The sequence below is a fragment of the Crinia signifera genome, chromosome 2, assembly GCF_055691185.1.
Source record: "Crinia signifera chromosome 2, ASM5569118v1, whole genome shotgun sequence".
In the NCBI taxonomy this organism is placed as follows: Eukaryota; Metazoa; Chordata; class Amphibia; order Anura; family Myobatrachidae; genus Crinia; species Crinia signifera.
Genome location: NC_139218.1, coordinates 51,674,448 through 51,697,492, shown reverse-complemented (window position 1 = coordinate 51,697,492; position 23,045 = coordinate 51,674,448). Strand labels below are relative to the sequence as shown.

General features: G+C 44.8%; 1 protein-coding gene across 3 annotated transcripts in view; it reads right to left on the bottom strand.

Annotated features, from left to right (window-relative positions):
- LIMK1 (LIM domain kinase 1) overlaps positions 1-23,045 on the bottom strand; it is a 99,622-nt gene that overhangs the window by 7,039 nt on the left and 69,538 nt on the right. For all 3 annotated transcript variants that reach the window (XM_083172066.1, XM_083172069.1, XM_083172067.1), the window contains 12 exons: positions 21,147-21,285; positions 20,847-20,956; positions 18,651-18,824; positions 14,302-14,407; positions 14,092-14,216; positions 11,542-11,725; positions 10,845-10,931; positions 7,811-7,942; positions 7,408-7,467; positions 5,558-5,623; positions 3,176-3,311; positions 2,075-2,130 (listed from right to left, as the gene is read on the bottom strand). In XM_083172066.1, the coding sequence (XP_083028192.1) occupies positions 2,075-2,130; positions 3,176-3,311; positions 5,558-5,623; positions 7,408-7,467; positions 7,811-7,942; positions 10,845-10,931; positions 11,542-11,725; positions 14,092-14,216; positions 14,302-14,407; positions 18,651-18,824; positions 20,847-20,956; positions 21,147-21,285 (1,375 nt within the window). The remainder of the gene's footprint in view (positions 1-2,074; positions 2,131-3,175; positions 3,312-5,557; positions 5,624-7,407; positions 7,468-7,810; positions 7,943-10,844; positions 10,932-11,541; positions 11,726-14,091; positions 14,217-14,301; positions 14,408-18,650; positions 18,825-20,846; positions 20,957-21,146; positions 21,286-23,045) is intronic.

Here is a 23,045-nt window from a genome sequence, read left to right as displayed (position 1 = left end):
TACCTTGAGCCCGTAGGTCGGTCCCTGGATCCTGGATTCTTCCTCCGGGGCTCCAGGGCAGAAGAGTCCGGTTCCGGGGCCTTGGTCCTGGTTCCGGGGCTGGTCCTGGGGTTCCTGGCGTGAAGAATCCGGGGTCCGGGATCCGTGGTAGTCCAGAGGGGTACCTAAGGAGGAAAATCCTACTCACCTGCTCCCCGGCGGCGACCTCCGGTGACAGCGCTGCTCCCGACTGGTACCCGGCTTGAAGGACTTTGCCCGGCGCTGAGATGTTTCCTCTTCGCCGTCTGTGAACAGAATGATTTCTCGGCCAATCAGGAGCCGAGAAAGTCGGCTCCTGATTGGCCAGAAATCATTCTGAATATAGACGCCGACAGAGTAACATCTCTGCTCTGGATGCGCTGAGATGTTACTCCGTCGGCCCAGGAACCCCAGGACCAGCCCCGGAACCAGGACCAAGGCCCCGGAACCGGACTCTTCTGCCCTGGAGCCCCGGAGGAAGAATCCAGGATCCAGGGACCGACCTACGGGCTCAAGGTAGGTAAGTATCAGTGTGTTTTGTGTGTATTAAAGTTTTATTTCACAGGGTGTCAGTGTGATTTTGTGCACTAATTTTTACACTGCAGAACTACAAGTGCCAGCGGGCCCTTTAATGCCCCGCATGCTGGGACTTGTGGTTCCCCAAGTCCCAGCATGCGGGGTAGGCTTGCTGGGACTGATAGTTCGCCAGTGTAAAACAATAGTTATCATTCTTTTTTTTACACAAAGCATCAGCTCCATGCCCACAGCCCAGGGGCATCGGGGACAGCTCCGGACTATCAGCATGGGCTGGTAAGTCCTGGAGGGGGGGGACCCCTTCATTGGGGGGGTCCCCACTTCCCCAGGACCCCTGCCCATGCTGACCAGCCAGGGGGTTAATGCTTTGGCCGGGGGGACTTGTATAAAAAGTCTCCCCCCGGCTGTGGCATTACCCTGCTGGCTGGTTGTGTCCGGTGCTGGTTCTTAAAATACGGGGGACCCCTAGTCACTTTGTCCCCCGTATTTTGGGAACCAGCGCCGGACCTTGAGTCTGGTGCTGGTTTCATAAAATCAAGGGGACCCCTATTTGTCGGGGACCCTGATTTTATGTCACCAGCACCGGCTCAGTGAGCCCGGGGCTGGTTACACTCGGGCGGGGGACCCCGCGCTCGGTTCTTTTTTTTACACCTTGCGCTGTCCTGCAAATGTGCGATTTTTACACATGAAAATCACACATTTTCAGGACTAAAAACAGCGCACCACATCGCCGCAAATCGCCCCTATTCGCACTTTTCAGCCTCCAATGCGCATCACATTAAATATGCGCATTTAGGCTGAAAAATGCGATTTGAAAATAGGCGATTTGCGGCGATATGGTGTGCAAATTAAACATGCGCATTTAGCGCATAGCATAGAATGTCACCCTACAGATCCATCATCCAGATACAGGGCCAGATTCTCTAAGCTTCAAAAAGTGATATAATGGAGAGTGATAAACAGCCAGCCAATCAGCTCCTGCCTGCCATGTCACATGCTGTGTTTAAAAATTGTCAGGCAGGAGCTGATTGGCTGGTTGTTTATCACTCTCCATTTGATCACTTTTGAAGCTTAGTGCATCTGGCCCAATGTGTGATGCATGGATTAACTCTTTGCCAAGTAAATTTGTCAAAATAGGTATGAAAACTGCCAAGAAAACAGTTTAATTCATCTTAAAGACCTGTAAGGTTTACATTATATCGGAAATATAATCTTTTTTTACACAACATTTTTTATTTGAATTTATATAACAAATGTGAGTGAGGCTGGGATTTTTAGCGGATACTTTGAACATCTCTCACAGAGATGTTGGGTTAAGTCAGAGGTTCCCAAACGCAGGCCCCAAGGCACCACAACGGTCCAGGTTTTAAGTATATCCATGCTTAGCCAACGGTGACCTAGTTAGTACCTCAGTGAGTTGGATGTAACCATCTGCGCTGAGTCTTAAAACCTGGACTGTTTGGGAACTGGATTAAGTGAAGACAATATAATAAAGTAGTAAAACAAAAAGCAATCTGAATACCTCGCACTGCAAAATTCCAAAGGAGAACACGTCCACTGACTCATCATAGCTTCTCCCTGCAGGAAGATAAAGCATTAAGGCATCTAGAGAAGCCACAAGATGTCAGTGATTTGGGGCGTGGACATATTATGCTGCACAATACCACATTCATTTTCCATATGCTCCCACTAGAAACAAAAAACCTCCGTAGAAAAGGATGTGTTGCCCAGAATCTGCCTACTGTCAAACATAATCGGAGGTAAGAATAATGCAGGTGCACACGTTACGCACTAACACAAGGTACACACTAAGCAACATTTTAATTAAATTTGTTGTTGACAACGAACATTAGATACGATAAATTCTTATAATTGTTCAGTGTGTACCCACTATGGGCCTGTGCACACCTGATCACTCATCTGCAGAGTAGATAGGAACTGCCCAGACACAAAAGAAGACCCGGAACAATATTTGCTATCCACCCACAAATTCATAAGCAAATCACTTACCATTGAATGAATTTCACAGTCTGTGCAAATGTGAGTCTGACCCTAACACATCTCTGCGACAGAGGCTGATCAAGGCCAATGCTGACGTCACAGACCCTCCCTTAAAACACCTGGGCACGCCTGGATTTTTTCTGACACTCCCAGAAAACGTCTGGTCACCACCAGTCAAATTACAAAGGGGTTGCGATTAGATCCATACATTATTTATGTCTCTACTTGGGCTTGCGCGCTATGATCCGTACACATGTTCAGCCGTTCCATAATCAAACAGATTGCAAATTTGCACAACAGTGATCAACTCTGAATCGGACCCTATATTGCTAGCGATTGTTGCTAGCAACGCCCTCTGTTGTCTGTATATGGAACTCAATTTTGAAAATGTTGCTAATGGATTAGGAGTGTGCACGCTACCAACGACAAATGTCTTCACGGCTTTGTCCTTCCATGGCGGCTTGCTGGTGTGCAGCTGGACTGGCCCCAATCCACACTGCTGCAACCCAGGCCCCCTCTCGGCCTGGGCCGGGATTGAGGTTCTGACCATTTCCCCCTGTTGGCGGTCCTGCCGCACACCCTAATTTCATAAAAGCATTTTATTCCAACAAATGATCCTCACCATTTATCATTTCAGGTGCCATCCAGTATGGATTCCCCACCACAGTATAACGTTTTCTCCTGTCCTTTCCCAGGTCCCGAGACTCGTCTGATACCAATCGAGCCAGCCCAAAATCAGCCACCACTAGGTTGCCATCCTGAATGACAAAAAGGAAATCACTTTATGTACTAGAGAATGGTCAGGAATAATGTTTATGTAAAGGCACTTATGCTGATTTATAGAGGTGGTCTTTCAGGGCACATTTTGCGTGAAAGAGACCTGAGGGGGTCGAACCACGGTAAAGGGAGATGTTTGACACTTTCATGATTTTATTTTCCTTATTGTACCTTTGTATTTGCATCTGGTCACTGGGGCTTCTCAGGCCCATTTTCTTTCAATAACGAAAGACTATTGGACAGCCTATTTAACAATCAGATCTGGTAGGAGGCCATTTTAGATTCATTAGAAAGCTAATAGAAATATTGACTGTTTCCACTGTTGGGCCATTTTGAGTATATTGGACAATGGCCCTTATTCAGATCTGATCCCAGTACAAATTTGTTCTCAAAATGGGCAAAACCATGTGCACTGCAGGTGGGGCAGATGTAACATGTACAGACAGAGTTAGATTTGGGTGGGGTGTGTTGAAACTGAAATCTAAATTGCAGTGTAAAAATAATGCAGCCAGTATTTACCCTGCACAGAAACAAAATAACACCCAAATCTAAATCTCTATGCACATGTTACATCTGCCCCACCTGCAGGCCACATGGTTTTGCCCATTATGAGAACAAATTTGTACTACGATCAGATCTGAATAAGGGCCAATGTTCATGGAATCCATGCATATGGTGGGTTCGGTTCCCACCATGGCCCTAACTGTGCGGAGCTTGTATATTCTCCTTGTGCTTGCGTGGGTTTCCTCTGGGTACTCCGGTTTCCTCCACCTTTCCACAAAATATACTGGTAGATTAACTGGCTTCCAACAAAATGAAACCTATAATGTTTGTGTACAGTACATGTGGTAGAGAATATACTGTAGATTGTAAGCTCCACTGGGACCGGGACTGGTGTGAATGTTTATATAGCCTCTGTAAAGCGCTGCGGAATATGTGTGCGCTATATGAATAACGGGTAATAAATTATTAATTAATAGAGATTCTATTATGTTGTCTTTGCACATTGTATCCTTCTAAGACTTTACATTGGAAACAGGATAACGCAATATCTCAATATAAGAGAAATGTTAATGACAGATGGATCCTCGCTAATCCGTCCTCCCGGCACGCCGCAGTATCCCGCCAAGCATCTCACAAACACGTGCATCCCATTCTCGGTCATCGGCATGCTGGGAGCACAGATTAGTGTGGACTTGTGTGTGTGTGTGTGTATGTGTGTGTATGTGGACTTTCATTTATGTAAAAGGGTTATGTTACATCTTTTGCATTTTATTACTGTATTATTATTTTTGAGATCCCATAGAATTTTACTGCATATAAGAACCACTTAGTCCATCTAATCTGCCCTAAACACACGTACAGGCTATGTTACCTTTTAATGGGAGGCAATTAACCAATCAGTATATTTTTGCATAGTGAGAGGAAACCAGAGTACCCAGAGGAAACGCCCATAAGCACAGGGAGAATAAACAGACTCCACAGTTAGGGCCTTGAAGGAAATTACATGACACATGACTTCAGTGCTTTGAGGAAATAATTCTAACCATCATTTGTCAAAACCGCAAATAATTTTGTGTTGATGTTTCTCAGTGAGACTGACCTATGCCGGGGAGGAGCAGTGCACAATAAGCAACATAAAAAATGTGGCTAAGGAACCAGCGATGCTGCTCTGGGGTCCTGGGCCCCTCATTGGAGCTAAGCATGGGTATGAGTGCTCAAGGAGAGGCTTCCGCTGATCACGGGACCGAAAAGGAACCTCAATGGAAGCAGAGTAGCCGATAATACCATACAGTACCTGTCTCACATATTGGCCCATAATGGCAGCACCTTCTGTAGTACTGCTGTTGCCCCTACGAAACCTGGTATTTGGTAAGAGTGAGTAGCTACATAACATCTCAGCTGTTTGTAATGGGGACGCTCCCTTTTATTACACCACGTCTCTTTTCCTTTTCTGTTCCACTAAAGTTCACATTCCTTTTCTGTGTCAGTTGCGGCCATTATGCTCCACCATACGCTACTCAAGACTGGGACAACTGAATGATTATAAACTGACACCGCATCTTTGTCTGCAGCCGCTTGTATCTGTAGAGGTCTCAATACAGATCCTGCGGCTGAGACATTTCTATGTTCTCACAGTTTATGCGTATGGGGGTCGCAGCTGGCAATGCAGTGTAGAGGTTTTAGTTATATTTTATGTCTGCATCAGTGCTCAGAACCCTCTTACCTCTCGTATAAGACAGTTGTGAGAATTCAGGTCCCGGTGGATTATATTCATAGAGTGGAGGTAGGTCTGGAAAATACAGCTTTATAAATCTCGGTTCAAATTCTTACAAATACTAACAAGTAATAAAAACAAAACTATCAAGTAATAAAAGACAATTCTCTATAATGTGGATAGCAGCAAGATGGGACAGGCATGGGGGAAATTGTGTTAAAGTAGTGTGTGCTTTAACCATGTAAATCAGCGGTTCCCAACCCGTGGTACGCGTACCACCGGGGGTACGCGCCGCTGTGTTAGGGGGTACGCAAGGCCGAGTATGGTAATGGCGGCTGCAGCAAGGCATTGACAGCGGCGTGACCCAGCACATACGCAGGACGCCGGGTCACGCCGCTGCGGCTGGAAGGAGGACCCCCGGCGCATGCGCAATCACTTGAGGAGACCGCCGCGCCTGGAAGAAAGATGCTGCGGCTGGAAGGAGGACCCCCGGCGCATGCACAATCACTTGAGGAGACCACCGCGCCTGGAAGAAAGACGCTGAGCCTGTAAGGACGGACCCTGGCGCATGTGCAGCCGCGCTGAAGGACACCGCCCTGCCTGGAAGCAAGCCTCCGCGCCAGGATTGCTTGGACGGAACGACGCCATCGCTGGATGTGTGGATAGATGCCAGGTGAGTATGCTTTCTGTCCCTCTAGTCTTGCACATTTTTCTTGCTGCTGTGACTAAAAGCATTGCTGGACACTCATGTTTCCCCAATGACGACTGGGTCATGACTCTGGGATTGTGTGTGACACTCAATATTATAAGGCAGCCATCAATTTACTTTGAATAATGGGCCTGTATTTATCTTGAAAATGACACAGTGCCACACTTGAAAGTGTGAGAGCACACAGGGATTTGCACCATAACTTTCCAGGTGGGTTCTCTGTCCTATCCCATAGCCTCCAACATGACCCATTCGATACACAATGCTCTGCTCCTGGCCTTTTTTCTTAATGTAGGATTGCCAGCACCTGTGTGGAATAAAAATTGACGAGGAGGGTGTTTCAACTGAAGTGACAGCAATCATACATTACCAGGGGAGTCCAGGAACAGAACAAGGTGTACCGGACGCAATGGGTCGTGTTGGAGTGAATGTGATCCTGGACAAACAAATGATGTGAACCACCTATATAGCTTGTTGATGCTGTGGTAATAGGAACCACAGTCACTTTACTTTGCTCTGGTGTCTTCGTGTTTAAAAAGGGGGGGCTATGCTGCTGCAATGTGTAGAGGGGTGACTATGCTGGCGTAGTGTGTAAAAAGGGCACTTTATGGTTTATTGAGGATAATACTGGTGGTACTAAAGATTTGTCTGGCTAATGTGTGGCAGCACAGACAGTGTAATGGTTAGCATCGCTGCCTCACAGCACTGACATCATGGGCTAGAATAGATTCCCAGAATGTGCTGTGTGGAGTTTGTATATTTTCCCTGTGCTTGCATGAGTTTAATCTGGTTTCCTCCCAGATATCAAAAATATACAGGTAGGCCAATTGGCTCCTGGAGTGGTGTTATTTAAAGATTTTGTTTTATTAAAATGTGTGATATGTGATTTGCAACAATTCTGCCATTTGTGTATTCATTATTTTTAGTGCCATTATTTTAGGTAAAACCCTGTTAATGTCATCAAAGAGTCGTTGTTAGTATTTTGCTAACCTAATAACATTACTATCTAACAAAAACCAACTTTTATGGCGTGAAGCTATGGGAGAGGAGGGATTTATGAAAGGAGGGGGTACTCCAAAATGAAAAGCCTAATCAAGGGGTACTCAAACGAAAAAAGGTTGGGAACCACTGATGTAAATGAATATCTCACCATTCCAGCTGCTATGTCCCTGGCAAAGCTGACTCTCTGATTCCAGGGATACTCCGCATCCTGCAGACAGGGAGAACTGTGTTACTCTGAGCTGCTGCATCTGGATAATTCTGACATTGTACTGCATATGACAATTAAATACATGCCCATAGTTATTGCGCAGCTAAAGGTCCATTCACACTGGGCGATTTTGCCCAGCTTGTATGGACAGCAATAATGGGGAACATTTCTGGGCTGAAAATCGCTCAGTGTATACACACAAGTGACTATAAATTCTTTCTGAACCTCAGAGCATATACTATATAGCCTTCATGTTCATATACTATGTAGACTTCATGTCTCCATTATTCTTTCTTCTTTTATACAACAAATATAAAAATACATTGCAATACAGTGCACCAACCATTCCCTTTATCACCCTGCGCAGGGTGCCTCCTGAGATGTATTCTGTGATGAAGTTCAGCCTCTTGTCCTTGTACAGCACCCCTATAAACTTCAGCACATTGGGGTGCTCCAGACAGCGCATCACCTTCACCTGCAGTTATATATATACATTGGGAACCAATCATCAATCCATTTAGATTTATGAAATCATTTTAGACAGTTGCTTTTGAGAACTTGCAATATCATTAATGTCAGGGTAAGAATAATGTATCAATCACACATTCCTATGTTATTGCACATTCCCAACCAATAAAACGTCTCCATATAATCTGTGTATATCACACAAGCCTCCATATATTCCTCATACTGTATGTAGAGCACACTACAAGTCTCCATAGTGTATCACACATAGGGCCAGATTTATTAAGCTTCAAAATTGATACAATTGAGAGTGATAAACAACCAACCAATCAGGTTGAACTCGATGGACTAACGTCTTTTTCAGCCTTAATTTCTATGTTACTATGTTTCGCCCAGCGGTGGTATTTTATGGTAAAGTGCACTTACCTGCCCAAAACCAAGCCTATCCAACATTCACTCTGCTCCAACCTACTGCTGATCAATTTCCATTCTATTTCCTGCAGGCACCTGGTTATTTATTGTATGTGTATGTAGTTTGTATCCTTAATTTAAGTACATTTTGTTCACGTGTTCATTTTATTTACAAGCGCTGCTTTTGTTCATTCTTTTTGCACTTACTGTGGGGGCTGACTATCCCCCTTATAGCGGCTGCTTTATAGGAACCTCAGCTCACATCTAGTGCCGAGACCAACTTTGTTTTTTATTTGTCTTCCCAGAATGATAACGGAGGACCATATTAAAATGGTCCAGACTTAAATCATTTTGTCAGCTAAAGATTCACTTAATGATATATATATATAGATGATTGTTTTAAGGAGTGAATATATTATATAAATATATAACCAGTGGCGTAACTATAGAGGGTGCAGGGGATGCACTTGCTATGGGGCCCGAGGGCTTGGGGGGCCCCATAACAAGTGCACCCCTGCCTCCTCTAGAGTTACACCACTGGCACACGCGCTGCCTCTGCTTCTTCTCCCTAGCTGGCTGCGCCGCAAAAAGCAGAGACAGCAGCAGCAGCTCCCCGCATGAATCAAAGGGCAACTGCCTGTCCGTCTCTTCCCACCCCCACCCACAGCAGCTCCAAGCCAGGACTGGAGGAGGTAGCGCAACGGAACGCTGCCTCTCCTTCTGCTCCCCAGTGCAACAGCAGCTGCACCCCGCTGGATACAACGGGTATCTGCGTGCCTTTTCTCAGGCTCCCACCCCCGCCGACATGATCAACGGGACGCTGCCTCTCCTCCTCAGTGGGCAGCATGTAAACAGGGACAGCAGCCGCTTCCCGCAACACGCAGCTGCCTTTCCTCCTACCCACCGCCATCAGCAGCTCAGAGGGAAGCTGCATCTCCTTCTGCTCCTCAGCGGGCAGTAGCGCCAGCACCAACACATTGTTAACCTGGCCAAAGTCAATGGGTTTACTGGTAGTAATGAGTCACTGCCTGGGCCTGGGGGAAGGTGATAGTAGTGGTCTCAATGTGCCATGCTGCAGGGTTGGGATGTACAGGCTATATGTATGGAACCAGTGTACAGGTATGTGTGTTTGTATTTGAGAGGCAGTGTAACTTTATGTATGAATGTCTATCAGTTAAGTATACTTCCCCTGCCCCACTCTAACCCTCCCTGCCTACAGCCTAAGCCCCCACAGCCTGACCTAGCCCTCCATGCTAATGCCTAACCACCTTGCACCTAACCACTTCCGCCTAGCAGCCTAGACCCCCTTCTAGGTGCCTAAAACTAACCCCCCCATTGCCCAACCCTAATTAATCCAGTAGTACCTAAACCCCCCCCCCCTTTCCCCAGCCGCACACTACCACTCCCTGCATTCTTACCAATCGGGATTCTGGGTGTTGGGATTCCAGTGTGAGCATCTTGATCCATTTTGATGTTCCAGGACCAGTCTTCTGACAGCAATTGGGATGCCAGCATCAGTATACTGAACGTCAGCATCCTAACTGCCGGGACTACATCCCATGTGTACATGTACAGTATGAATTAATATATATATATATATATATATATATATATATATATATATACTATGCATTGTGGTGCAGCATTAAAAGTTGTGGGGGGCCCCTTAAAAATGTTGCTATGGGGCCCGCAATGTTCTAGTTACGCCCCTGTATATAACCGCTGTATATGCCTAGACATAACTAAATCCATTCAATGTTTTATATTCAAAGACAAGAACTGATGTGATGGGAATGAGCTACAGTAGTGGTATTGTTATTTAAAATTATATAATTGACACAATAATCTTTGCTATTTAAAATTGTTACTAGACGAGGTGCTGAAAATGGCTGCCTCACCTGTTATCCTTCGAGGGTGAATTATATAGGTGAATTATATAATACATGGAAATTATTACTCAGAATGATTACACCGACAAAGCATTATTGTGCCCATTATGCTCACTATAATAGGCCTCCTGCATCCCAGATCTGATTGTCTGCAAGGCCATCGGAGTAAACCTGAGGTTACTCCTATTGGCCCTCTCAGAAGACGGTGACCCTGGTCTGGCCTAAACCACTGGTACAGAGCCTGGCACCACCCCGCCCCCGAACTACTACAGCATATCAATCAGACTGAGGCTCAGGGCTATTGCGTGCACTGATGCAGGACCCATTCTGCCGAAGTGTAGACTAGGTCCTGCACAGACTCATCACCATTGGAAATATACACAACCCAATGGGTTTGTGTACATCTCTGATTAGGCTCATAGAAAAGACTGGAAACTGCCATCATGCTTTCATTTATTTTTGAATATTTTCATTAGTAGATTGTATTGTCCTTTGAAAATATACTGTAAAGTATTGAAACTGAATTGAGATTAACTTTGGAAAACATAAGGTGTCATAGCTGTCATGGTTGCTTGATATCCACGTGAAGAAGACAACATTTTGTGTACGCACCTCTTTTAAAAAAGTAATTTGAGTTTCCTCATCAAATCTTATTAACTCCTTCATCACCATCACCTCCCCAGTCAGACGATGCGTAACCTGCAGTGAAAGGAAATGAGAACTTTGTCATCATAGCAGTCTTTTAAAAATGTATACGGTAGAATACTGGTCTCTGTTTAAATACTAATTACTAAGATGGGAGTTATATTGAACATGGGAACTTGACCATAGCAACCAATCAGAATCTACTTTTGATCTATTTAGCACATTCCAAAAGATAATAGATAAAATCTGATTGTTGCCAATGGCAAAATCCCATCTTCAACAGAATCCCATCTTAGTAAATAAACCCCACAATGCTTTCAAGGCCAGAAAGTAAATCCATTGGGGTCGTATCAATTAAAAGCAATGTTGAAGCAATGAGTATGAATGCTGGTACCGCTGGATTCCGATGTTAGAGAAACGACTGTCAGACGCCCTTGCGGGCTTGCTGCACTTGTCACGTTTTGGGCTTGGTGGGGGTCGTGGACCCCTACGAGGGAATATAGCCCGTGTATATCAGGATTCCGACTGTCGGTCTCCTGACAGTCAGGGACTCCGATGTTGGAGATGAGTCATCCGGTACCCCGTTTATCAGGGACAGTTAGCATTTTAGTATTGAAAAAATGTAATCATGACAGAGTTTATCAGTTAAACATAAAAAATTCACCTTGATTGCCTGCCCGAAGCAGCCCCTTCCCAGTACCTCCCCAGGGATGAGGTCTGAGGGCCGGAAGATGCGATGGGACGCAGTAACACCGCGGACAGATTCAGAGCGGCACATGTCTCTTCTAGAGCAAGATGGGGATCCCATACAGCTAGATCCCGGTGATCGGTCTATACTACAGCTGCGTCTGGATATGGGGGAGACAGAAAGACCTAATATATCAGGCATAAATAATATAACCCAGAGTTTAACTCACACCCACACACATCATTGTCATATTACTCATCACTGTATCACTACTCTCCAGTACTACCTCCCTCATGCACATCATTCTCAGATCACTACGCTCCAGCTTTACCTCCCTCCTGCACATCATTCTCAGATTGCTTATTACTCATGTTGCATATCACTGTATCACTATGCTCCAGCACTAGCTCTTTCCTGCACATCATTCTCATATTGCTTATCACTGTATCACTACGCTCCAGCCCTACCTCCCTCCTGCACATCATTCTCAGATTGCTCATTACTGTATCACTACGCTCCAGCACTACCTCTCTCCTGCACATCATTCTCATATTGCTTATCACTGTATCACTACGCTCCAGCACTAGCTCTTTCCTGCACATCATTCTCATATTGCTTATCACTGTATCACTACGCTCCAGCCCTACCTCCCTCCTGCACATCATTCTCAGATTGCTCATTACTGTATCACTACGCTCCAGCACTACCTCTCTCCTGCACATCATTCTCATATTGCTTATCACTGTATCACTACGCTCCAGCCCTATCTCCCTCCTGCACATCATTCTCAGGTTGCTCATAACTGTATCAGTACGCTCCAGCGCTACCTCCCTCCTGAACATCATTCTCAGGTTGCTCATTACTGTATCACTATACTCCAGCACTACCTCCCTCCTGCACATCATTCTCAGATTGCTCATCACTGTATCACTACGCTCCAGCGCTACCTCCCTCCTGCACATCATTCTCAGATTGCTCATCACAGTATCACTACGCTCCAGCGCTACCTCCCTCCTGCACATCATTCTCAGATTGCTCATCACTGTATCACTACGCTTCAGCGCTACCTCCCTCCTGCACATCATTCTCAGATTGCTCATCACTGTATCACTACGCTTCAGCGCTACCTCCCTCCTGCACATCATTCTCATATTGCTTATCACTGTATCACTACGCTCCAGCCCTACCTCCCTCCTGCACATCATTCTCAGGTTGCTCATAACTGTATCACTACGCTCCAGCGCTACCTCCCTCCTGAACATCATTCTCAGGTTGCTCATTACTGTATCACTATACTCCAGCACTACCTCCCTCCTGCACATCATTCTCAGATTGCTCATCACTGTATCACTACGCTCCAGCGCTACCTCCCTCCTGCACATCATTCTCAGATTGCTCATCACAGTATCACTACGCTCCAGCGCTACCTCCCTCCTGCACATCATTCTCAGATTGCTCATCACTGTATCACTACGCTCCAGCGCTACCTCCCTCCTGCACATCATTCTCAGATTGCTCATCACAGTATCACTACGCTCCAGCGCTACGTCCCTCCTGCACATCATTCTCAGATTGCTCATCACTGTATCACTACGCTCCAGCGCTACCTCCCTCCTGCACATCATTCTCAGATTGCTCATCACAGTATCACTACGCTCCAGCGCTACCTCCCTCCCGCACATCATTCTCAGATTGCTCATCACTGTATCACTACGCTTCAGCGCTACCTCCCTCCTGCACATCATTCTCAGATTGCTCATCACTGTTTCACTACACTTCAGCACTACCTCCCTCCTGCACATCATTCTCAGCTTGCTCATCACTGTATCACTACGCTTCAGCACTACCTCCCTCCTGCACATCATTCTCAGATTGCTCATCACTGTATCACTACGCTTCAGCGCTACCTCCCTCCTGCACATCATTCTCAGATTGTTCATCACTGTATCACTACGCTTCAGCACTACCTCCCTCCTGCACATCATTCTCAGATTGCTCATCACTGTTTCACTACACTTCAGCGCTACCTCCCTCCTGCACATCATTCTCAGCTTGCTAATCACTGTATCACTACGCTCCAGCGCTACCTCCCACCATACATTCCTTTTTTCGCTAAAAACTCACTTGGGACATCTGTAACAGCGCTACTGAGGACATGATATGTAACTGCCATTATATATATACAAGAAAATGATTGCTTAGCATTCAAATTCAATATCTGAGATACTGTAGTACACACATTTTGTTTCATGTTTGGAAACCTTGTGTTTTGATCAAATAAAATATATTTGTGTGCATTTTATGTGGTTGATAGGTTTATACAGCATAAATGCAAAATACATCATTGAAATATTAAAATATTCCAAAATACAGAATAATCCGTTATCCAAAATTCTCCTGGTCCCGAGCATTTTGGATAAGGGATACTCAACCTGTACTTACTGTATTACTGTGCACATCACCTTGTAATGGCAGCGATATAATATAATCATAAAATAATTTGATAAATAAATAAGAGTGCCTTACGTCACAGGCCTCTGCCGTCTTATCACAGTCTCTGCGCACGGGGTGATTATACTGGCGTTTTCATGAGGGTCATGTTCGATAGTCAACTGCAGGATTCGGCTGGTCTCCTGTATTAAGAGATCAATCTAGAGAGAAGACGGAAGGGTGTCATCAAATGCTGAGTGATAAAGCTATCTACGGCACACAGTAAGTACAAGCATAGGAACTCACCTCATCGAGGGGGACGCTGCGGATAGGGGTACCATTGATCTCCAATATTCGATCTCCTACATGAATTGAGCCTTGAATATCGGGGCTGAGGCAGTCAGTGGACACCCTAAAAGTCATGGAAGGGATTTGGAGATTGATGTGCATAATAAAATCGTTTTAGAAAAATTAATAGTACATAAAAAACAACAGAACTGATGACAATGTTGTGAGTCCTTATTGGGAGTCTGGAGTGCCGCCGGTTTTTATCTACACGCAGAGGCCCTGATTCTGTTTGATTCGGTAAGCTGTGAAGCTTACCGATTCCTAGAGCGCCCGTCCCCACCCCCCCACCTCAGGATTTCCTGGTTTAAAGCAGGAGAAGTCATTCAATGGTCGGGCAACCATCTAATGATAGTAATTTTGTCCCCCGTATTTTGGGAACCAGGACCGGCCCTTGGGCCTGGTGCTGGCTTTAAAAAGTATGGGGAACCCCTATTTAAATTGTTCCCTGATATTTTAAAACCAGGATCGGCTCTTTGAGCCCGGGGCTGGTTATGCTCGGGAGTTGGGGGGCACGCCGTTTATTTAGTTTTGGCCAAATAGGAATTCGTAAATAGGGCAGCTTAGTGAATCTGCTGTATTTACGAATCGTATTTCTTTAAAGATACGGCCGTAGCCAGTTGTATTGATTCGTATTTTTAGTAAATTTCCCCGACAATGTTTTTAACCTTTGTCGAAAAATGGGGCTTATTGCGCCTTGATCTATTTAATAGTCCAGTTTTCTTCATTTACATTTTGTTTCTTAAGTTCAGTTTTGTTTATTGTACTTAAACTACAGTACAATTACATACGCACATCCCAGTAGTTACAGAAGTGCTGGTCTATCACCAAGGGGTGATCTATCTATCTATCTATCTATCTATCTATCTAATTAATATGATTTTTTCTCTCTGTGTGAGTTAATTGTTTCATAGACTTTTACAACTACTTCCGTAAAGGATAAAATGCTCAATTGTACATGTTTATGATTGCACATATATCTAAAAATCTAATTTGGAATAAAAAGTGGACTCGCAGAGCTGGCTGATCTCGCTTATTTCTGCCTGCATTGAGAATCTTTTTTCCTCCGTCACTATAACAACCCCATATTTGCTTTCTATAGACTGAGACACTGGCATTGTTGTGTATCCTGCCTCAGCCCTATTCTCCTGCAGGTTGTGGTGGTAGATCATACCAGGGATATTTCCCACAGTAGGTGTTTCAGGGAGTCTGCATTCCCATGAGCCCCTGTTAGTCCTTAGTGACCCTGCCTCACTGCCCCTAACATGCGGGAGAAACATTACTTTGCGGCATTCATTGGAACAATGTCCTTGGAAGGTGCAGGGCACAGATTGAACGGCTTTTAACCATCCAACAGGATGACAAAACTCAGTTTCCTTGAGCTAACATGACCTGAGGTAATTTTCCCTCAGTGGAAAAGGAGTTTTATTGCACCAATGTGTAAGTGCAAATTGTGGGTGCTGGTATAATTGGGCAACACCTATTATGCAGGCATGTCAACATTCATGTCCCTTGTTATTTTTCTGGTCCCGGCTGCTGCAGAGTGGCTTCTGGGTCAAGGTGGTCATGTGACAGCTTAAGGCTACTGCAGTGGTTTTGGTAGGGATGGCAATCGACCATCGATGATTTGAAATCATCAATGGTTTATGGCCGATGTTGAATACTTTTGCCATCGATGGGGAGAACCAGATGGTTTCCCTCCATCGATGGCACAGCAAAACCGATGTTTTGCTGTGGTTTTTTTTTAGCACTATCGATGGCCAGTTGCATTATTGCCATCAATGGCAATGGTTTTGGTAGGTATTATAACCCTGTTGGGGATCCCTGGCATATTCGGTGGGGGTGTTTAAAGGTTCAACTATTTTGGATTTGTGAGGAATAAAACATCTAAAAATATGATGACTGGACTGTTAAGGGGCCAACACACAGGAAAATTTTGCTGAGCAATCTGAGCACTGCTAGATCTCTCAGCAAGACTGCTCAGCACACAGTGCAGCACATGTGTCCGCAACGTGTGCTGAGCGATCTGTCAGGGTCAGTGTTCTACAGTGAAAACAGTGGCCCTGACTGGCGCTCTTACACAGAGCACACATCCTTTTAGCTATGGCCTATACACTTGGGACGACGTAGGGGCAATCGCTTAGAAAATGCCTTGAAATCGCCCCGTGTGTAGGCCCCATTACAGATTTCTGGTTTCTCAACATGAGTAAAACTCTGATTTGTAAGTATAAAAAGTAGCGCTCTATGTTGTAGGTCTGTGCTGCTCCTTGGGTTTATACAGTACTCTGTCCTAGACGCATGGAACCCATGTCTGTGTTCTCATTTCCCCTTTCATCAGTTTGATCACATCCATATAATTTTTTGTTTTCTTAATAGTAAAACTTAAAAAAAAAAAAAAAAAACTGACAGGAGTCTTATGGTGTTTATCTCGTTTGCTAATTGCTGTATTTCTTCTTATTAGTCAATAAATTTTTTTTTGCATAAAAGAACCCATGGGGAACAGCACCTAAAATTCATGCCAATTCCAAAGCAGTTTAATCTCAGACTATGGGGGTTATTCTAGTCCATTCTTTCTGACAAAATCCTTCTTAGATGGACAAAACCATGTGCACTGCAGGTGGGGCAGATGTAACATGTGCAGAGAGAATTAGATTTGGGTGGGGTTTTTCTTCAAAGTGAGATCTATATTGCAGTATAAAAATCATGCAGTCAGTATTTTCCCTGCACAGAAACAAAATAACTCACCCAAATCTAATTCTCTCTGCACATGTTACATCTGCCCCCCTGCAGTGCACATGGTTTTGTCCATCTAAGAAGGATTTTGTCAGAAAGAATGAACTAGAATAAACCCCCATGTCAGTAACAAAGGATCACATGTGTTTTGTGTCAGCTTCATAATTATAATGACAATTTATTTGAAAGTGGTGAATTCTTAAAGTTTGGCTAAGCAGAATAATTTTATTAAACAAGTTAAATGATCTGGAAAGAGGAATTCCTAAGATATTGCTCATTGCTGTACTTGACCAAAATGTCTTTATTATTTACTCCACCAGCCACATCGATCATAAATTATCATTTTCCTCCTCAATTACAGCTATTTGTTTTCTCTCCATTATTAGATGCACCGCACTCCCTGTTCAAGTTACCACATTACAATAAGCTTTCCTATATACGCTCAGCTTTTCTCTGACACTGATACTCGTCCCAGTTATACATCTATAGATTTCAGGGGATGCAGTCAAAATCCCGACGGTCACAATCCCGACAGGGTCATAATACCGACAAGGACAAAATCCCGACATTTAAAATCCCGACAAGGTAAAAATCCCGACATATAGAATGTACGGGTGAAACAGTCAACATGACTTTCCGTCGACAGGTCTCGAGGGCGACATGGGTTTTTTCACTGTTTTTTGACCCGACATGTGCCGACAGGCGGTATTTCATGCCCTACCATCCACTAGGGTGTGGTGCGAGCGCAGTGAGGCACCGTGCCCGAAGCATTGCGAGGGGCTGTGGTTCACTTCCAACTGTGTTCATGTCAACTGTGTCGACATTCGGGTCAAAAAAACAGTGAAAAAACTCATGTCGACCTCGCGACCTGTCGACGGAAACTCATGTTGACTGTTTCACCTGTACATTCTATATGTCAGTATTTTGACCATGTCGGGATTTTAAATGTCAGGATTTTGTCCTTGTCGGGATTTTAAATGTCGGGATTTTGACCCGGTCGGGATTTTGACCGTCGGGATTTCATACCGAATACGATTTCAGTTCCGCACTAATACTCCCCATTACTGCAGTACAGTAATGCTGTACACCTCAACAGAAGAGAGCTGAGTCTGCAACAAAGTAGCGTTTATGGAGAAATTTGAGGAATAAATATAATTTAGCAATACACGACTGTAAGAAGTCTGGCACCTCCTCTCTGCTTAGTCACAGTGACATCCACACTACGGAAATAAACCTGTGAAAGTCACAGGCTTTATCTAATTATATACACACACATTATATATAGCTATACATCTATGGGGTATAGTCAATGCAGCCGGTGAGGGGGTGTGTATGGCGAGGATGGCTTGTTTTCTGTGAGGATCGCCAAAAACAAGCCATCCTCGCCGTCTAACCCCTATGCCAGCCGCTCGCCATATTCTAGGTTCCGGGGAAATCCTGGTCATCCTCTTAGCTGCAAATGCAGCAAGCCCGCTGCATATAGCAGTGAGCCTCGCCGTTTTGAAGGCCGCACTTGCCGCTTCCACCTCGCTGGAAAGAAATAGCGAGGTGTGACACAGGGAGTAGGAGATACTCACTCGCGGACTCGCACAGTGTGAGAGTGCTCAGCACATGACGGAGTGATGGAAACAGAGAGACCGCGTCTGCCGTCTGATGCTGGGGGGAGGGAGACCAGAGTCACTGTGTGAGGTGATCGAGAGACCGGGGAGTCAATCACTGGAGTCAGAGAGATCTGATAGTAGCACGGCCCACTGTGGGAGACAAGAGAAAAACAGTGTCATTAACAGCTTTAGGTTGTCTATTTCTCCACTGCTCAGACAAGAACACAGATGACAAATGTACAGTTCCTACAGATGTAGCCAGCCGCAACCATCCTCCACCACGTTGCATTTGCACCACGTGTGTCAAAAGGCGCACATCTGCCACCGTGCACCCATGACTCATTGTAAATACATCAGTCGTCTGGTGCAGCGTTCCGAGTCGCGGGTGCAACTTGCTGTGCCAAGCGGGCACTAACAGCCATATCAGAGCCATGAGGAATGGCTACATGTGTATTTATTGGCTTTAGATGATACTTGAAGAGATCACTGTTTATTCCCTACTGACAACTGTATTGTAAGGGGAGATGTACTAAAGGGGCCTACACACGGGGAGATGTGCTGAGTGATGCTAGATTGCTCAGCAAGATAGCTCAGCACACGGCAATGTGTCAGCGCTGTGTGCTGAACGATCTGGTGAGAAACTAGATTTATCCAGCATGCTGGAAATTAATCACCGGGCAAAGGGTCAGGCAGGGCCGCTCATCGCTATCCCTATGGCCCCTACACACGGAGCGGTGAGATCTGGTGAGATCGCTTAGAAAATGCCCTGAAATCACCCCGTGTAGAGGCCCCATAAGTCTTGGAGAATGATAAAGTGGAGAAAGATAAAAGTACCAGCCAATCAGCTCCTAAATGCCATAATAAAGGTTGTGCTTGAGTTAGAAACTGATTAGATGGTAGTTTCTCTCTCTCTCCACTTTATGGGGCCAGATGCACAAAGCTTCAAAAGTGATAAAGTGGAGAGTGATAAAAAAAAAACCAACCAATCAGCTCCTTCCAGACATTTCTCAAACAGTGTGTGACATGGCAGGTAGGAGCTGATTGGTTGGTTATCGCTCTCCATTTTATCACTTTTGAAGCTTAGGCCATCTGGCCTTATGACTTGCTTTGTACATCTGCCCCATAGGGGAAAGAGAGAAAATGGCAATATGTGGACATTTCCAATAGTACTATTTCCACTGCAGCTTTCAAAGAGAAATAAACAGGCAAACATAAAACGTAAAATGACGCAATGTGCTGCTGTACCCCAGGTTCTCAGAGTCATTTTTAGTGTAGTTTACAAAATGAAAGGAAATGCGTGACTGGTTGCTATGGGTACAGGAAGTATGTGTGTGCACACTGCATCATGGTACAGGTTGAGTATCCCCTATCCGAAATGCTCGGGACCACGAGCATTCCGGATAGGGGAATTTTTCGTTTTTTGGAATAATTTTTTTTAGCCATACTTACCTGTCCCCTGATGGTGTCCGGTGGTCCCTCGGCATCCACAGCAGGCCTCCGGCATCTTCTCTGGGTCTCCAGCGGTCCCAGGAATGCATTGCGCGGGTGTGCGTGCGCACTGGTGACGTCACCGGCGCGCACGCACACTCACGCAATGCATTCCTGGGACCGCTGGAGACCCTGGAGAAGATGCCGGAGGCCTGCTGTGGACGCCCTTGGACTTGGTAAGTATGAAAAGAGGGTTAGGGGGGGTAAAAAAAAAAAAAAATCGAATGATTCCAAAAACCACAGTTTTTGGAATAATTCGGATAATGGATGCACGGATACAGGATACTCAACCTGTACTAGACACATCCACAGGTGACGTATTAAAAACACAAATTAGATTGTCTTTAACAGTGATATGTACACTGTGAAAGAGAGTCATCATATTGTAATTCTCCTGCGTTTTACTAGAAAGCTCATTAACATAGACAACGTCAACAAGGTCCTTACTGTATGTCGACAATGTGCATGTCGTCAGTCACCATGCCAACACTACATTTCTGTAGTAGTTTCTGTTTAGTTTTATGATTAAGGCACGGCTGTGGTTTGAGTTAGGTTTAAATAGCATTAAGTTAGTATCAATATAATAACCATGTTGACATACAAAATATGCTGACATACCATATGCATCAAACTAGACTTCCATCCTGTATGTTATGATTATGTTTCACAAACTATCCAACTTACCAGTACAACTTGGACCTTTCCACCAGAGCATATGTTTCTCCATCACCAATGAAAGAGGCACAGCGTGCACACATGAAGCATTCTGGGTGATACTTGTGTTCTCCGGCTACCTGTCAAAGCAAAAACACCACGGCGTATCGTTCAGTATTGCATGGTACAGTATCTGCAAATAGTTTGTCATCATGAATAATATCTATACATTTACATGCCGTAAGACCATGACATTCTTTGCAGATGAAGGCAAGATCATTTGTTGGGTATATGAATAAAGCTTTGAACAGCATATGTTTGGGTACTTACCATAACCAGCCCTTTGGTAATATGCTCGGAACAGCCCTGGCACATGCCACCGAAGCGTGCCCAGTAGTGCTTCTTGCAGAAAAGTCTCCCATCTTTCTCATAGTACCGGTGGGACAGAGACACACCGCAGTCACTACACCTGAAAAAGCAAAGAGAAAACAGTTAAGGACTGATTAAAGAGACCTGGTGTTCAGTGGCGGATGTGTAAATCCAGTAACAGCCCTGTTGAGGGTATAGCCGTTAACTTTTGCTGCCCTAGTGCCGCATCCCCGTTTTCACATTTATACATAGAGGGGCAGATTTATTAAGCTCGGTGAAGTGATAGAGGGGCAGATGTACTAACCCCCCCTTAGCGCTTCTCAAATAACGGGTCCCGCTTCGCCTGCATAACGAGGAGAAGCAGGCACCCGTTATTTGCTAATGTATTAACCCCCCCCAAGCCGATAAGGAGAGCCGTTATGCCCAGCGTTAACGGCTCTCCTTATCGGCTCCCCCGGCGTCCCGCGCATGCTCAGTGCGCTCCCCCCCCCCCTGTCCAGCTCTAATGGGCATGCGCGAGATCTCGCAAAAAACGCGAGATCTCCTGCGCAGCCCGAGCCAGAAGCAGGGTTGCAGAGTGTAAGATTTCACAGAATGTAGGGTATGTGAAAAGTACAAAGGTGAAAAAATAACCCAAACATTCACCCCAATAAAACTGACATGAAATATAATAGGACTTACAGTAAGATTATGCCTTATTCATTACTGTGCACTTACTGCTAGGTCCCTGCTTAAAAACCATTTGAGGTTGGTTGGGGAGGGGTAGTATTGTGCTAGTCTAGAAAGAAGCAATGTCAGACTTCAGATGTGTAAATATACTCAGAAAATGGGACCCTAGACTGAACACATACTCTTCAACATCTGAAATCGGTACACATTCAGAAAGGGGGCGTGGCCCCAGGCAGAGGGACCGTGGCTATACCCCCTTTCCTACACTTTCAAGAGACCCAGAAAACCGGTACAAAGATGGTTTTGGCCGGTACTGTGCCATCCAAAAAGGTACAGTTGGAGGCTACACACCGTGACTGTACAGGCTACAGGCTACACACCCTGACTGTAATGAGAGGTACAACCTTGCTGAGATTTATAGTTACATGCAAAACAGGTGGAGTTGCAGGGGCACTGTATGAACCTCCAACCAGTACAATATTCCCCCCCCTAACTGTATTTTCCAGCATTTACCATGAAGCCATGTATTTGATGTGGATCCATTAAATGTATTTGTAAATTGTTGTGCTATGTTTTATCTCTTAACTTTATTTGTTGGCTTTGACCTGCAACTGCTACAATCACATCCTGATATAAAAGTGGGTTTATAGAAAATGGGTTGCAGCACTCAGTCTTATCCATTTGTCATGCTCTTAAATCAAACTAAACCTATTCATTTATAAGCTGTAGTCCCATTTATCACTAGATCTCAATGCAGAAGCAGCAGCCAGCCTGAGCTGAGCACAGAGCCACTATTATGTATTTATTACCAGCACATGACAAGTCTGAAGTTGTCAGCTGCACAGTCAGTGTATTAATGATTCAACTGCTGTATATAATATTTTGTTTTGCTCCTGTTCCCAAATGCATCCCAAAATGAGAATTATACCAGAGAGATTGTATTTAAGTGTATAACATACTTCATATACAGAAAAATTAAAAGTAATTTGTGAAAAGGTGAAAGGTCAAATCATGTGACCTTGAAAAGTAGAAGTCATATGAAAATGATGGTCCCTTAGGTTCAAAACAAGACCAACACGAAAGTTCTACCACAAAATGAAGCAGTTATGTATTTTTTTTTAGTTGACCTTGCAAGCATACATTTTACATTTTCTGTCATGAACACTGTGTATCACTGAGGGCTAAACTTTT